Here is a 17,557-nt window from a genome sequence, read left to right as displayed (position 1 = left end):
TTGGAGATAATTACACACAGTTGCAACATGATAATGTGTGTAGCCTGCAGCAAAAACAATTACAACCTAACTAGCACATTATTGATTTGGTTCATTTTCATTGAGGTGACATCATAAAGGTTTTCTGTGATTGTATTGACTAGGTCCTGAGCTCATTAAGAGGAATTTCCAATGCTGTAGGCTAACTTAAAATACGTCTATATTATGCTGATATTTTGTATATTTTGTGATATATTGAGTCTTTCGGGGTGTCTTATGTCTAGAATTAGCCATGGAGGTTAAATGGTTCATTTGGATCCTATTCTGTAAGTTTGATAAATTGTGCATAATGACATGTATATTTAATTGTGCAACAAACGTATTTAGGTAGTCAGACTCATACTGTATTTCAATGGAAATTCAGGGGCACTTCTGAAATATTTTGGAGCACCCTCTGGCACTGGCCAGGATGAGGAGCCATTACCTCAGCCACACAGGCCTCTTCAGAAATGATCTCAGAGCCTCAGGATGAGGAGCCATCCACTTCCTCAGCCACACAGGCCTCTTCAGAAATGATCTCAGAGCCTCAGGATGAGGAGCCATCCACTTCCTCAGTAACACAGGCCTCTTCAGAAATGATCTCAGAGCCTCAGGATGAGGAGCCATCCACTTCCTCAGCCACACAGGCCTCTTCAGAAATGATCTTAGAGCCTCAGGATGAGGAGCCATCCACTTCCTCAGTCACACAGGCCTCTTCAGAAATGATCTTAGAGCCTCAGGATGAGGAGCCATCCACTTCCTCAGTCACACAGGTGTCTTCACAAATGTTGCCTGAGCATGAGGATGAAGACCCATTTGCTTCCACTTCTCCCCAGCAGGATTCTTCAGGTGTGTTTGTGCTCACGTGCACGTGCGTGTGTGTGCATCCCTGCATAACATAAACAAAATAAACAATTTCACTTTTGCAACGTTTTAAGTTTCCATATTGTAGGTAACAAGGAGGATTTTATTATTACTGGGTATGTATAATGTACTTTTTACTCCAGACATTTAACCTGACACCCAAAAGTACTCCTTACATTTCGAATGCTTAGCAGGACAAGAAAATGGTCCAATTCACACTCTTATCAAGACAACACATGTTCATCCCTTCTGCCTCTGATCTGACGGACTCACTAAACACAAATGCATCTGTTGTAAATGATGTCTGAGTGTTGGAGTGTGCCCCTGGCTATGCATACATTTTAAAAACAAGAAAAAGGTGCCATCTGCTTTGCTTAAAAGAAGGAATTAAAAATGATTAATACTTCTACTTTTGATACTTAAGTATATTTTAGAAATCACATTTACTTTTGATGCTTAAGTATATTTAGAACTGTATACTTTTAGACAAGTAGTATTTTATTGGGTGATTTTTACTTTTACAAATTTCTATTAAGGTATCTATACTTTTCCTCAAGTATGACAATTGGGTACTTTTTCCACCACTGCTGGGTTGAACCAGGGTCTGTAGTGACATCTCTAGCACTGAAATGTAGTGCCTTAGACTGCTGTGCCACACTAGATGAATGCAATAATTGGAAGTCGCTCTAGATAAGAGTGTCTGCTAAATTACTCAAATGTAAATGTAAATTGTGTGGTAAAAATAAATTAAACATGTCCTGGGTGTGGGGAAAATAAAGTTTGTTATCACAATCAACATCACGTTGAATCACTTTTATTTGGGTTCAGTTTTAATTTTTCTATTCAGCCTGCCATCCAGATGGTGGCAGTATCGCGTCACAGTTGGGATGTCAAACGCTGCTGAAAGTCCAAAGCAAAGAAGACTACGAAGAAGAACTAGAAACGAATCCATTTACACACTGGAGGGGGGCCCTGAACGACTCGTCTTCATCCGTCAACGAAACGAACCAAGGAAATATTTTTTAACCTTTCTATCAACCTGAAGTCAATTTTTTTGAGTTGCGCTAGGCCCCCTCCCAAATATTGACTGAAAATAGTAGATTTATAGATTGAATCATGGCGGATTCGAGCAACAGTGCTGCGGCGGCTGGAGCCACAGGCTCGAATACTGGTGCCGCCGGGGCTGTTGCGCCCGAGGGAGCGACTGGAGCTGCGGGGATAAAGCCCGTGTTGGAGGTGGTAAAGGGGCAGAACTTTGACGTTGGCCCCCGCTATGTCAACCTCTCGTACATCGGGGAAGGGGCCTATGGAATGGTTTGGTAAGAGAAAATACACGATGTTCGCCGTAAAAACGTTGACTTCAGTATAAAAAACAAGCCAACTAAGCTTCGTCTGAAGGCGTTGGCGAGCTCACTGCCTCCTCATATCGCCTATTAATTGACATAATAACAACCATCTGGCTGTAAACGCACAATTCTGCGCATACCCTTGTGTATTCAATTGCACTTAACGTTACCACTGGTAGTGATACACTATTTCTACGTAGTTAACTGGCTATTTAGCAACAGATTGCCAGCGTTTGGCTCACTTAGCTAGCTACATTAGTTAGGTTAGTAGGTAATTCGCTACTAGCTAGCTACGCATTGTGGTTTTAGTATGTCTTGATGCCCACCTAGTGTATCCCAGTAATGTTCACAATAGCATAAAATGAAAAATCTAGTTTATACGTCATTTTGTAGCAAACAACGCTAGCTATCTAGTTAGTTGGAAACTGACTAGCTATATTATAACCGCAACTCAGGCTAACTTGCTAGCTAACAACGTTATCTTACAATTAGCCACCTAACTAGCTAAGTCGCTAATAGGCGTGGTTATTATGAGGCTGCCAAATCTTTTTCAATACAGGAAGTGGGAGGAAGTGACTGCGCAGGTCTTTGTAATCTTGATACAGTATAAACAGTTCATCGTTCACACCGCGTGAGTCGTTTTTTGATGGGCCAACTGTTACTAGCTAGTTAGTTACCGGTAGCTAACTAAATAGTTCGTTGGTTAGTTAATCAGTGACAATACCACTTGTTTTCTTGTAGAAAATGTCTCGCGAGGTTTTCTGTGCAATGTTGCACCGTGCACAAGGTGCGGGTGAGAATTGTTTACGCAAGATCAAAGATTGCGTTTAGCGCGATTGCAAATGTTGTCATTGATCCTTTTATGGTAAAGGAAATCACACTTCACAGCTCCCAGCTATATGCAGTATCAACAGTTTATCTACCACCTACCAGAGGTAGATAAACTGATACTGCATGTCATGTCAGAGAAGCAAGTTTTGCCTTGCGTGTCATGGCAAACACTTCTTGCCTTATCCAAGTTATCTAAACAATGGCAAGGTAAAGTGTTACACCATTATTTCATACTTGACATTTGTCACCAAATGTGCAACTACCTAGGGCACACCATAGCATACACACCACACTCTGAATGTAATCAAAATGGTCTATAGACGGAATATTTATTTTAACTTGTACATTTCCTTGACAGTTATATTTTCTAAGTTGTTAAATATAGCCACACTTCAATAATTCAATATGAGCCCCTCTTCTGCAATGGTTCCTCTTAGTTAGTTGTCTCATTGTGCTCATGCTCAGGTTTCACTATTATCAAGAACTGCCATGTCATGCAATGTGCTGGGCTTATTGTGCTGGTTGTAACTGGAGCCCTCTCTTGCCCATCACTCTCTACCCCCCCATCCTATCTCTCCTCCACCCCACCCAGCTCGGCCCATGACGGCATGACGGATTCTCGCGTGGCCATTAAGAAGATCAGTCCGTTTGAGCACCAGACTTACTGTCAGCGTACCCTGAGGGAGATCAAGATCCTGCTGCGGTTCCGCCATGAGAACATCATCGGCATCAACGACATCCTGAGGGCCCGCCGCATCGAGTGCATGAGGGACGTGTATTCTTTCACCCGGGAAGGGAAAGGGGGGATACCTAGTCAGTTGTACATCTGAATGCATTCAACTGAAATGTGTCTTCTGCATTTAACCCAAACCATCTGAATCAGAGACAGAGGCAAATGGTGAAACTGGCTGGCTCACTGTGCGTGATCTCTGCACATTATTAGTGGTGTGGTCGGCTAAATAAATACAACAGAATAGACCTAATTAAAATAATAGTGATCTAGGAACCCAAATATGCTGGGTAGAGCATGCCCAGATCTCAACAGTACCCTGATCGAAATTGGACAGGGAGAGAAGGCCAACGCTCATTTATTGAATTTTTTTACATCCTTTCCACTCACTGCAAAATTATGCAAGCATGGCTCCACTCAGCTCATGCTCTGGTGTGGTATTACAAATATATTCTGCTTGTCTCCAGTCATGTAAAATGACTTGCATGAAATGGGTTTATCAAAGGCTATTTTTTTCTCAGACCCGCAAATACCATGATAGATTTATGCAATGCATTTATTATAAAGTGGGTATTTTCACCCCTGCCCTTGTCCTGCGGTGGTCTGCAAACCCACAACCTTCTGGTCAGCAGCCCTGCGCACTATCAAATTTGCTATGTTTCTATGTAATGCTTACAAAACAAAAAACTCTTTCAAAAAGGCATATCTAAGGTCTGGTCGGTCTTAGGAGTGAGGGTAAACGTTATGCATATCCTCTGCTATCCACTTTGTTTAATTATTATTTTGTGTATAGGGGAGGGCCACTTTTTGTAAGTGTTCAGGGAGGGTCGGGTGCAAATATATTTTACTGAAGGGAGGGCCATCCATTTTAATTTCAGAGGTCTGATTTTCTCCAAGTATCCCTTATTATAAATAACGTACAGTCCCTAAATGTTTTGCATGAGTGCAGTATTTCCTTGTTCCTAGGTTGATGAAAACAAAGGTTGAAACAACGTTATAATTCCATGCTATGGAAAAGAAACAAATTCGTTGGACCTGCGCCTAAGTAAATGTTAGCAATACCGGGGTGGGATACGCGTTATTACAATGGGTGTGAAGGCCTTTATGCTTTCTAAAACTAAAAAGAAATTCACACTTAATACATGGAATTGGTTACGGTCATGTTCAAATGGATATGTGGTAGTTGGCCCGTAGTGCGTTAACTGTCATGTCTCCTCGTCCTTTTTTGTCCCTTTGAATGGCACCCCCTGCTGGTTCCCAGCCGTATGGTGCTGAACCTCATGGAGACAGACCTTTACAACCTTAGATCTAACAGAATTACATGGGTTAGGATTAAGATTTGGTCCCTCTGTTTGTTAGGCTCCTTAGCCTCTTGTTTCCCAGCTACATAGTGCAGGACCTGATGGAAACAGACTTGTACAAGCTCCTGAAGACCCAGATGTTGAGCAACGACCATACCTGCTACTTCCTGTACCAGATCCTGAGAGGCCTGAAGTACATACACTCTGCCAATGTGCTGCACCGTGACCTCAAGCCCTCTAACCTGCTCATCAACACCACCTGTGACCTCAAGGTAATAATAACCAGAATACTACTACTAACGCTATATCTATAATACTGCTAACCCCAACACAATAACTCCAGTACTACTACTACTTACTCCAACTGCGACCTCAAGGCACAGTTAGATACCCCCTATCCATCAATCTAAGATCGGGGCCAATATTTATAAAGGGTTTCAGAGTACAAGTGCTGTTCTATGGTCAGTTTTGCCTTGTCAATTAATGGACAGGAGGCACCTGATCCTAGATCAGCACTTTTTCTCTGAGACACTTATGAATACGCCCATGGTAACACTAACTATCACCCAATCATAACCATTAGGGAGTGGGGAAATCTAACCGTTAACCAATGGGTAGGATCCATTGTGTGAAGATAATGATCTACTCAATAACCAGAAGAGGGCTTAGTGGGGATTTGCTGGCGTGGACAGGGCTGTATTTATTCAGCTGATTCTATTGCAGAATGTTTCTTAAGTGGAAGTTTTTTGTATGTTTCTGCATGCTTCTCTGTATTTTAACGACCCTCCTCTGTCAGATCTGTGACTTTGGGCTGGCACGGATAGCTGACCCAGAGCATGACCACACAGGCTTCCTGACAGAGTACGTGGCTACGCGCTGGTACAGGGCCCCCGAGATCATGCTCAACTCCAAGGTGTGTGTGGACTGTGCATTGATTCCATGTCTGTGGACCATGTTTTCTCTGTCAGGCCTACTCCTAGTTCTTTGATAGTACAAACGCATGAATTCACATTCACACTATCTCTGTGTGTGTTGTTCAGGGCTACTCCAAGTCCATTGATATCTGGTCAGTGGGCTGCATCCTGGCTGAGATGCTGTCCAACAGGCCCATCTTCCCTGGGAAGCATTACCTGGACCAGCTCAACCACATACTGGGTGAGAGAGACATGTTGTGACCCAAATGGCAGCCTAATCCCTAGCTAGTGCACTTCTTTTGACCAGAGCCTTATGGGCCCTAGTCAAAAGTAGTGCACTATAAAGGGAGTAGGGTGTGACCCTCGCTCAAACTTTTTGCATGAGTTGCTGAATGCTCTTTTCTGAAATACCTTTTGGAAATATCCTTGACTTTGGCTTCTGTCTGTGAGAAGCGTGGACTTACCTGAACTGGCTATAAACAATGAACAAAAATATAAACTCCACATGCAACAATTTCAAAGATTCTGAGTTAACTTTCATATATTGAAAGCAGTCATTTGAAATACGTTCATTAGGCCCTAACTATGGATTTCACATGACTGGGAATACAGATATGCATCTGTTGATACCTTACAAAAAAGTTAGGGGCATGGATCAGAAAACCAGTCAGTATCTGGTGTGATCACTGTTTGACTCATGCAGTGTGACATCTCCTTTGCATAAAGTTGATGAGGCTGTTGATTGTGGCCTGTGGAATATTGTCCCACTGCTCTTCAATGGCTGTGCGAAGTTGCTGGATATTGGCAGGACCTGGAACACGCTGTGAGTATCCCTAACATGCTCAGTGGGTGACATGTCTGGTGAGTGTGCAGGCTGTGGAAGAACTGGGATATTTTCAGCTTGTGTTCGTTGTGTGTAGCTTATGCCTGCCCATACCATAACCCCACCGCCACCATGGAGCACTCTGTTGACATCCGCAAACCGCTGGCCCACACGACGCCGTAGACTCTGTCTGCCGTCAGCCCGGTACAGTTGAAACCGGGATTCATCGGTGAAGAGCACACTTCTCCACTGTGCCAGTGGCCATCAAAGGTGAGCATTTGCCCACTGAACTCTGTTACGACGCTGAACTGCAGTCAGGTCAAGACCCTAGTGAGGACGCTTGATGACCTTCCCTGAGAAGGTTTCTGACAGTTTGTGCAGAAATTCTTTGGTTGTGCAAACCCATAGTTTCATCGGGTGGTTGGTTTCAGACGATCCTGCAGGTGAGGAATTTGAATATCCAGGGCTGGCAAGGTTCCACATGGTCTGTGGTTGTGAGGCCGGTTGGACGTACTGTCAAATTCTCTAAAACGACACGGTAGAGAAATGAACATTAAATTCTCCAGCAACAGCTCTGGTGGACATTCCTGCAGTCAGCATGCCAATTGCACGTTCCCTCAACATGAGACAATCTGTGGCATTGTGTTGTGTGACCAAACGTCAAATTTTTAGTTTCCAGTTTCAAAGCATTTCAACTGTTTGCTACATTGTGTCCTACTGAACAGGACCCAGGTGTAAAGTGTGTGATTGGTTGTGCAGGCATCCTTGGCTCTCCCACTCCGGATGACCTGAACTGCATCATCAACATGAAGGCCAGGAACTACCTGCAGTCTCTGCCTGAGAAACCCAAGATCCCTTGGAACAAGCTGTTCCCCAAGGCGGACAGCAAGGGTAGAACACACACACATTATTACATTACATTATAGTCATTTATCTTACCCAGAGTGACTTCGTGCATTCATCTTAGGGTCACTAGGTAAGACTGTCATAGTAATTAAACTGTTCCTCAATAATGCAACAATCAGCAAAGTCAGTGCAATGTTTCGTGCAAGAAAGGCAAGTAAAACAGCATTGTTAATTTTTTTTCACACATGCATGTACACACATTCATATGTTTACACACACAAATTGCAGACATTCAGATTTCAAATACATTTGCAAGCATTACCATGCATACACACCTTTCCCTTTTCCCAACTTCACTAGCGGTCCCTGTTCTCCAACTCGGGTGTGAGCTTTGGTTCACCAAGTAGACTTCAACCTAGTTAAAATGGTCACATTAGGTGTCTCCTTCCCTTTCATGTGGGATTGTGGTATTTATGGGTAATCCATTGAACTATCCGTTTAAAGGTCATGAACAGTAAAAATCATGCTTTACATGAGTTGCTTTGTGTATCACAAAATGAGCTTGAGATTATTTTACTGCGACACTGCATCCAAGTTGATTGACGTAAGTGTTTCAAAGAGCTGTCAGTCAAGGTGAATTCATGAATGTAAGCTCCCCACTCACTCAGCCTGTCTTTTCAAACTTCCTGGTAGTTAGCCATGAGAGGGGGAAGTTACATTTTTCTCAAATGTTGAGTATTTCTATCCAAAACCAATATAGGTGTTATTTTAGTAACTCAAAAGGCTTTTACTTGGGAATCAGAATGACTGTTCGAGACATTTTAACAACACCCCGTCTCTCCCTCCTCTCCTCCCTCCAGCTCTGGACCTGCTGGGCCGCATGTTGACCTTTAACCCTATCAAGCGCATCACGGTAGAGGAGGCCCTGGCTCATCCCTATCTGGAGCAATACTACGACCCCACTGACGAGGTATGACTGCAGCAGCCCGCCCTCACATACTCAGGTGCCCTGTCCTGAAACCATCTAAGTCCCTTTTCACATGAAATTCTTTACCCTGGTTCGGTTTCCTGAAGCATTTGAGAATACAACAAAATATGTTTTTTTGCTTTCACAACACCTAAAAAAAATAGACCACATTTTACATGACTGGGCACAGTGCGCAGTTTGACTAGGCTACTGATAGGCGTGTGACAGTTCACAAAACCCACACTAGCACAGTACTTCTCATATCCCACTCTGGGCTAATGTGATGGACTTTCACTGCTAGGGAGCTCTCTAGCCCTGGCAGTCTGTCCATATAGTATGTATAGGGAAGTGCAACACAAGGTGCATTGGATAATTCATTGACAACTTCGACTTCAGCTTGCTTATATAGAGTGGGTTATATAGAGTGGGTTATATAGAGTGGGTATTACTTGTTTATTGAAATGGGTGCAAGAGGGTGAAGTTTCTTGTGGTGCTGAAAACACCCTGTTCTTCTCAACCACTGAGAATGGACTCATATCCGTGGCTGTTAACATACCTGTCGCTCTTGTCAGGTCTTTGGCCCGGTCAGAATCAGCTGCTAAGGGCTGTTTGAATGCAGAGGGGAGACCAAGGTGTTTATTTAATTCATTTTCTTCTTTTTTTCTGTTTCCGTCTTGCTCCAGTGGTAGGAATACTGGGGTGATATCGGCCTGTCAAAATCAAATCCAATTTTATTGTTGTCATACACATTTAGCAGATGTTATTGCAGGTGTAGTGAAATGCTTGTGTTTTTAGCTCCAACAGTGCAGTAATATCTAACAATTCACAACGATACACACGTCTAAAAGTAAAATTATGGAATTTAGAAATATTAGGACGAGCAATGTCTGAGTCCAGATTGTGTATGTATGTGATGGTATGTATAGACTTTATGGGCAGTGTGGGTAGAATATTTAGTATATTTGTAGAATACATATATATATGTGTATGACAGCAATAGTTAAGTAGGATGGCATTACCTAGAATACAGTATATACATATGAAATTAGTAAAACAGTATCCAAACATTATTAAAGTGACCAGTGATTCCATGTCTGTACATAGGGCAGCAGCCTCCAAGGTGCAGGGTTGAGTAACCGTGGTAACCGGCTAGTTACAGTGGCTTAGTACCAGGCGTGGATCCAGTCCGACAGGATGCTCTCAATGCTGCATCTGTAAAAGTTTTGTTAAGGTCTTTAGGGGCCAAGCCAAATTTCTTCAGCCTCCTGATGTTGAGGAGGCGCTGTTGCGCCTTCTTCACCACACTGTTTGAGGTGTTGGCAGCTGCATAGGCTATTGTATTTGAGCAGTGGCAACATACTCAGTCCATTGCCGTTATAATCTACTGGGAAGCCAACATTTTCCCCAACTGGAGATTTTAAACGATGTAGAATCCTCCTGGTTTATCGACTCCACCACTCGCCATTGTACAAAATTAGGTCCCAGCTGCGCATCACAAAAAGGACCGTTTGAAATGCACCAGTTGAGATTTTATTTTTGATTACAATGTTCACATAGGATCTAGTTGTTTCAACGGAATAGCTTGAAATGTTTTGTTTTTTTCAGCTCAGATTTACTGGAGGCATACAATGTAACGTAGGCATAGCCTATAGGCCTAGTGTTTATTTTCTTTAATTTATTTGTGTTCACAGTGCGGACCGAACCGAGGTCCCTGTACTGAACGGTTCGGTACGAATATGTGTACCGTTACATTCCCTAGGGTTGTTAGTTTGACACAGAAGAAGAGGACGCATCAGTTGTCACACAATTTAGATTTTCAGAAGGTAGAAAGTAATATGAGCACCAAACAAATGTGAATCGGCAAGTCTTAACGTTTGAAACGATTTTCTGACCGGTGCATGCTGCATTTTTGGATCCGTTTGGGGTCCGTGGACCGATGCAGTTGTATCTTAAACATTTGAATCGGGGACTGATGCGTATCGGTGAATCGTTGCATCCCTGCGGATCAGGGTGCCAAACGCTCCAGGATCATATGTGAAAGTGCCCTAAGGTGTTAGGAGTTGTTGTATACTGTTATTACACTTAACAAAATATACTGAACAAAAAATATAAATACAACATGCAACAATTTCAATGACTTCAACGAGTTACAATTCGTATAAAGGAAATCAGCCAAATGATTCATGTATTAGGCCCTAATCTATGGATTTCACATGACTGGGCAGGACATTGGCTGGGACTGGTTCCCCAGTGGGCGGGCCTATCAATTTTTTTTTCTTTTTTCGCAATAGTGCGTTATTACAGACAGAAATACTCATCAGTTTCATCAGCTGTCCGGGTGGCTGCTCTGACGATCCTGCAGGTGACGAAGCCGGATGTAGAGGTCCTGGGCTGGTGTGGTCTGCAGCTGAGGCCGGTTGGACGTACTGCCAAATTCTCTAAAACGACAGGGGTGTCTTATGGTAGAGAAATGAACATTAAATTCTCTGTCAACAGCTCTGGCGGACATTCCTGCAGTCAGCATGCCAATTGCACGCTCCCTCAACTTGAGACATCTGTGGCATTGTGTGACACAACTGCATATTTTAGTGGCCTTTTATTGTCCCCAGCACAAGGTGCACCTGTGTAATGATCATGCTTCCTGATATGCCACTCCGGTGCCACACCGGGTGGATGGATTATCTTGGCAAACGAGAAATGTTAACTAACGGGAATGCAAACAAATTTGTGAACAAAATATTAGAGAAATAGGTTTTTTGTACGTATGGAACATTTCTGTGATCTTTTATTTCAGCTCATGAAACATGGGACCAACACTTTACATGTTGCGTTGATAGTTTTGTTCAGTGTATGAACGCAACATGCAACAATTTCAAAGATTTGACTGAGTTACAGTTCATTTAAGGAAATCAGTCGATTGAAATAAGATAATTAGGCCCTAATCTATGGATTTCGCATGACTGGGAATACAGATATGCATCTGACACACTAAAGAAAAAGAAAGTTAGGGGCATGGATCAGAAAACCAGTCAGTATCTGGTGTGATCACTGTTTGACTCATGCAGTGTGACATCTCCTTTGCATAAAGTTGGTGAGGCTGTTGATTGTGGCCTGTGGAATATTGTCCCACTGCTTGACTCATGCAGTGTGACATCTCCTTTGCATAAAGTTGGTGAGGCTGTTGATTGTGGCCTGTGGAATATTGTCCCACTGCTCTTCAATGGCTGTGCGAAGTTGCTGGACTTTGGCAGGACCTGGAACACGCTGTGAGCATCCCAAACATGCTCAGTGGGTGACATGTCTGGTGAGTGTGCAGGCTGTGGAAGAACTGGGACATTTTCAGCTTCCAGGAATTGTGTACCGATAATTGCGACTTGGGGCTGTGCATTATCATGCTGAAACATGAGGTGATGGCGGCGGATGAATGGCACGACAATGGGCCTCAGGATCTTGACACAGTATCTCTTTGCATTCCAATTTTCCATCGATAAAATGCATTTGTGTTCGTAGCTTTTGCTTGCCCATACCAAAACCCCACTGCCAACATGGGGCTCTCAGTTCACAACATTAAAATCAGCAAACCGCTTGCCCATACAACACCATACTGTCTGCCATCTGCCCGGTACAGTTGAAACCGGGATTCATCAGTGAAGAGCACACTTCTCCACTGTGCCAGTGGCCATCGAAGGTGAGCAGTTGCCCACTGAACTCTGTTACTACGCCGAACTGCAGTCAGGTCAAGACGCGGTTGAGGACAATGAGCACACAGAGGAGCTTCCTTGAGACTGTTTCTGACGATTTGTGCAGAAATTCTTCCCTTGTGCAAACCCATAGTTTCATCAGCTGCCCGGTTGGCTGGTTTCAGATGATTCCGCTGTTGAAGGTACTGGGCTGGCATGGTTACACGTGGTCTGCAGTTGAGGACGGTTGGACATTCTGCCAAATTCTCTAAAATGACGGAGGTGGCTTGTGGTAGAGAAATTAACATTAAATTCTCTGGCAACAGCTCTGATGGACATTCCTGCTGTCAGCACGCCAATTGCACGCTCCCTCAACTTGAGACATCTGTGGCATTGTGTTGTGACAACTGCACATTTTATAGGGGCCTTTTATTGTCCCCATCACAAAGGAGAAATGCTCACTAATAGGGATGTCAACATTTGAAAGAAATAAGCTTTTTGTGAGTATGAAAAATTCTGGGATCTTTCATTTCAGGTTATGAAACACGGGACCAACTTTAGATGTTGCGTTTTTTATATTTTTGTTCAGTGTAGTATTTTCATTGTGTTTGTGTGTGTGTAGCCTGTAGCAGAGGAGCCGTTCACCTTCACCATGGAGCTGGATGACCTGCCTAAGGAGAAGCTGAAGGAGCTCATCTTTGAGGAGACGTTCCGCTTCCAGGCCACCTACCAGGGCTCCTGAGACATAGAGGTACACACGCATACATACACTCACATCACTCCATAACGATTACTAGAGCTTTGAAAAAGATAGGTGGGCGTTCTGCAACGCTTTTAATGTGATTTTTGTCCTGTCATTTTCATCTCCTGTTCATATCTGTTTCAGCTTTGAAGACGAGTGACAAAGCCACACGGAGACTCCAAACGACAAGATACAAAAAAAACAAAAAACATATATATATACAGCATACAACAAAAAAAAGGACCAGAAACATGTACATTTTAAAGTTTTTTTTATTTTATTTCTTTCGCGGGGAAGCTGTTTTTTGGGGGGGGGGGCTGTTGTCTACTTAAAGGAAAGATTCACCCATTCTGAATGTTATTGTTTTTGTGCATCTCAGCAATGTTCTATTGATTCCTGAGTTGTTTTTTTTCATGTGTATCTGAGCTATTGCCATTCAAACAGGCAGACATTTGGATGGTGTGTCGCTCTCACTACACTGGAAGTTAATAGGAATTCGACTTTTAGATCGCAAAAACGTCTTATCATACATGTCATATTTCTCTCGAATGAGCCATTGATCATATTTTTTGCGATATTCCTACCTTGAGAAATGTGTAATTAAACAGAGGGTCCACCACATTTCTCCTATTTGTCTGCCTCTTTAGTCCATGGTGCATTTCATGGTGCTATTGCTTATGTCATACTAGGTTAAACATGGTGAGAGTGCAATTTTACAACTAACTATTTCACATGCTGATATTGACTCTGCCATTATTGTATAGCTAGCTTGCCTGCCGGTCCGTAGAGAGAGCATTGCATTGTGGGTTTTGTTGTCGATTTGAGCTGCAACAGATTTCCCACAAGATTTTCACATGTTGCTACCAACCTTATTATAACAACAGAATTTAAAATGTGTTCACAAAAAAATATTGTTCTCACATTTAGTGTTATTTAACACTGTAAATTGTAGGAATTAATGGTTTTGGGTGGATATTTCCTTTAAGTACTTCTGCGCTCATTTTAACCACCATCAAGGAGACTCTTCCCTCTTTCTCTTTTACTGCTTTCTGCGCGGAGTGTGTACTGTTTAAAAAGCAAGAACTTAATCTGACCAACTCAATTTTACCACTCGTCCCTGTGAGCCCTTTCTCTTTTTTCCCCTCTCAGTAAATCGGGTGTTCTTTCCATCTCTTTCTCACTAGTCACAGTATGTGTTACTGTATTAACCTACACCTTAACTGTCTGTCTTGCTCCATGGAATTATTGTTTGAGAAAAGAAAAGATAGACAGGTGACAGTTAGATGTGTACATATAAATGGTTTTGTTTGAGTGATCTCGTGGAGGTTTGGTTTGTACGCCGTTATTTGAATGTTTTATGAACAGTCAGGAGTCGTATTTGTATGTTTTGAAGTTTATATTTGAGAGAATTGATTTGTTTTTTGGAACATTGATTTCTAGACATTCTTTACTTGATAAACAAACATTCTATGTTTTAACGGCATGTTGGTGGTTTTATATTTTCTTTTTTTTAGAAATATGTATGTTGTTAATCTAAATGAACAAGCATTCATTCTTGAAATGTACCAAAGTGGCGAAGGTAGAGTGGTATGGAGGCATGGAGAGATGAGGAATGGCTTGAATCGTCTTTGTACTGTAACCCACAGCTGGTTTATCTCCACCCTCACTTATTCAAAGAGGACGTCAGAGTTTTCAGATAGAAATACATGGCCTAGAACAGGCATGATTACCCCACATCTTAGAAATTCTGACGTGATTCCCTATTCTCTGTGCTAGTCTCTGACTCACTAACACCGATCAGCGACATGCCACAGACCCTCACCGGTCCTTTAAATGGGAGGTTAAGGAAAAACTGAATCTTTTTTTGAAGAGGGGTGCCTATAGTATGTTTCTCTTCTCCCAAAACAAATCTGCCACCATATTAGAAAATTCAAATTTCTCCTGTCTGCCAATTTGCCATTCCCTTCTCCTCCCTTCATGTGTCTGGTATTGTTTCAGGGAGGACAGTGATTTGTAAATACTCTATTTAGTTGTGGAGGGTGGCAGGCAGAATCAGCAGATATACGACTGATATTTACTTTACGCTTGTTAAACTGATAATGGTTGCCACGGTTACGGTGTCTAGGTAATTAGTGGCTGATTTTTGCTCTTTGTTTCCTTCTAATCTGCCGTGTTTCATGGTGGGCTTCGCTCAGAGCTTAACGCATTGCTGTCACATTTTCCACTCACATCTAACAGTGGACCGCTTCATTTCACCGTAGCACATCCTTAGCCCCTCAGAAGCTATAAGCCTCTATTCATGGTAGAAGTGGCCCTACTTAAAGATCTGGGATCATTTTAGCCTCTCCTAATCCTTCTGTTTGGCCATTAGAGGAGGCGGAGAGTAAGTATGAGTCCAGGGCTGTGTTCAGGAAGTCTTTACGTCCTGGGACGTTCAATTGAACTGACACAATGCTGTTGGGGAACGCGATCAGCATGGCTACTGCCCTTTAAAAACGCTGTCAGTTATGAGCAAACGTGCCTGTCTGTTCAAGAATATTTTTGGGAAACGTGTCAGTCAGTACAAACCGTTGCGCAACGTAGCAAATGTTAAAGCGAACTGAACGCACCTCTGATCGATCCGTGGATATGGGCAGTATCATCCATTCCACACACCCCCAATTACCAGCCATGCTTTACTCAAAGGGCTTTCTCCCTCAGGTCCCACCCGCCACCCTTTTATCTCGCTTCTGATTGGCCGAGACCTACCAAACCACATCCCAGGTTGGCTGCCATTTGCTTACTCATTTCTTTTACTCTTATTTCCTGCTGTAAATTGTTTTTGTTTCCTCCTCCCCCCTCCCTCAATGATTACTGTTCCATCCCCAATCATGGCTAGAAATGAAAGCAGATCTGATTTTTAAAGTGGAGGAGCATTGCTTGAGTGACATCTGTCAGTTAGCCTAGTGGTTAGAGCGTTGGACTAGTAACCGGAAGGTTGCGAGTTCAAACCCCCGAGCTGACAAGGTACAAATCTGTCGTTCTGCCCCTGAACAGGCAGTTAACCCACTGTTCCCAGGCCGTCATTGAAAAAAAGAATGTGTTCTTAACTGACTTGCCTGGTTAAATAAAGGTAAAATTACAAATTAAATGTTGGGGGAAGAGGGGTTACTTGAGTCAATCATGTTTCTCAATCAGCGCACCTGCACTTTGCCACACTAACCCTTCTGTTTTTTTTGTTTGTTCTTTTCAGCTGTTTTAGTCTTAAGTCAAGACATCAGCCTACTCTTTTGTTCTCTTTCCTCCCTCTTTAATCTGCTTGCTTTTCTGGGCAGATTTTTCATGGAAGCTCACTGGAGCCCGTCACACTTTTTATTGAGTGTGTGCGTGTCAAGTGTCTTAACACACATTTGCAGTGGACCACCCTGGTCCGCGCTGTTTCATTGTGTGTGTCTGTATAGTCTGTGGTTGACAGCAGACACTACTCCAATCGGCAGTATGTATGTGTTCTTCTGCGTCTGTGTTTTATCTTTTTGAAACGCACTCCAGAGGCTTTCCCGTTATTTCTATCTGCATGTTTGGATACTTGTGACTGTCTGTGGTTCTGACCAAAAGCTGCTTTACTATTTCCCCCCATACACACACACACACACACACACCAGCGACAGACCCAACTGACCGCCAGTCTCAACGGAGAACAATGCGAATGAACCAACGGGACCATGTTTTGCAATACGCAATCACTCACTTTTTCACAGACACACGCATACACATATCCTTGCACACAAAACACACCACATATGCACACACGCACACAATACATGAAGAAAAAAATGCATAGTCAGGCCAGTTTCTAAATAATGTCCTTTTTAAATGGCTGTTCTTATTATTGCTATCGTTGTTAGTGGTGGTCTTTTTTTCACATAAGGGAGTTGTATCTTCTTTTTTTGTATAAATGTTTTTATTTCCCTTTTTGTTTCTCTTATGGGTGTGCTATAACTGGCAGTGTTTTCACTCTTTATGGAACCTATTTTTTTCCCCATTATTCTTTTTGAATGAAGATGATATGCCATATGAGTAGGTTGTCAGAGAGATGAGCTATTGAGGGTTATCGTCTATGTATATTCTATGGGTATTATGAATTAAACAATTAACAAAGAAACAAAATGATATACATATAATAAATAAAATTCCTGATACTGGTAAACTGTGTTTGTTGATTTTCTTGATGTCTTGTGGTCTGTCCTTCTTCGTGGTACTGAATGGCAGTGTGGACAGCGTTATAGAAACATCTTAGGATGATAGTGAATTTTCCAGTAATATTAGCTGTTTAATGTGTCACAACATGCTTATAAGCGTCATCTCCCCCCAGTTCTCCTGTTCCAAGCCAAGTTGTATGTCCTGTTGGACAACAATTCCTACTCGTTTTCCTCCTTGGCATGTCTCTGCACGGGTTCAATGTTCTCCCACAGGGCTCAGCCTCTTTACTTCAAGGGTTTGGGAATAGGTAAAGCAA

The 17,557-nt window shown here is 42.6% G+C and overlaps 1 protein-coding gene across 1 annotated transcript; it reads left to right on the top strand.

The window, feature by feature from the left end:
* Window positions 1-1,812: 1,812 nt before the first annotated feature.
* LOC115110004 (mitogen-activated protein kinase 1-like) lies at window positions 1,813-17,248 on the top strand. The gene is made up of 9 exons (XM_029635311.2): window positions 1,813-2,201; window positions 3,652-3,834; window positions 5,173-5,362; window positions 5,887-6,003; window positions 6,131-6,245; window positions 7,587-7,718; window positions 8,534-8,643; window positions 12,943-13,071; window positions 13,207-17,248. The coding sequence occupies exons 1-8, from the start codon at window positions 1,999-2,001 to the stop codon at window positions 13,060-13,062; spliced, it is 1,170 nt and encodes a 389-aa protein (XP_029491171.1). The 5' UTR covers window positions 1,813-1,998; the 3' UTR covers window positions 13,063-13,071; window positions 13,207-17,248.
* Window positions 17,249-17,557: the final 309 nt, after the last annotated feature.

Source organism: Oncorhynchus nerka, linkage group LG26 (genome assembly GCF_034236695.1).
Source record: "Oncorhynchus nerka isolate Pitt River linkage group LG26, Oner_Uvic_2.0, whole genome shotgun sequence".
Classification (NCBI taxonomy): Eukaryota; Metazoa; Chordata; class Actinopteri; order Salmoniformes; family Salmonidae; genus Oncorhynchus; species Oncorhynchus nerka.
Note: the sequence above shows the minus strand (reverse complement) of the source record. Positions and strands in the feature narration are given on the sequence as shown.

Excerpts from the sequence above, each read along its gene's own strand:
- LOC115110004 (XM_029635311.2), top strand. The coding sequence starts at position 1,999 with ATGGCGGATTCGAGCAACAGTGCTGCGGCGGCTGGAGCCACAGGCTCG. Across the intron at positions 6,246-7,586 it reads CCAGCTCAACCACATACTGG|GCATCCTTGGCTCTCCCACT; the intron begins GTGAGAGAGACA and ends TTGGTTGTGCAG. Across the intron at positions 7,719-8,533 it reads CCCCAAGGCGGACAGCAAGG|CTCTGGACCTGCTGGGCCGC; the intron begins GTAGAACACACA and ends TCCTCCCTCCAG.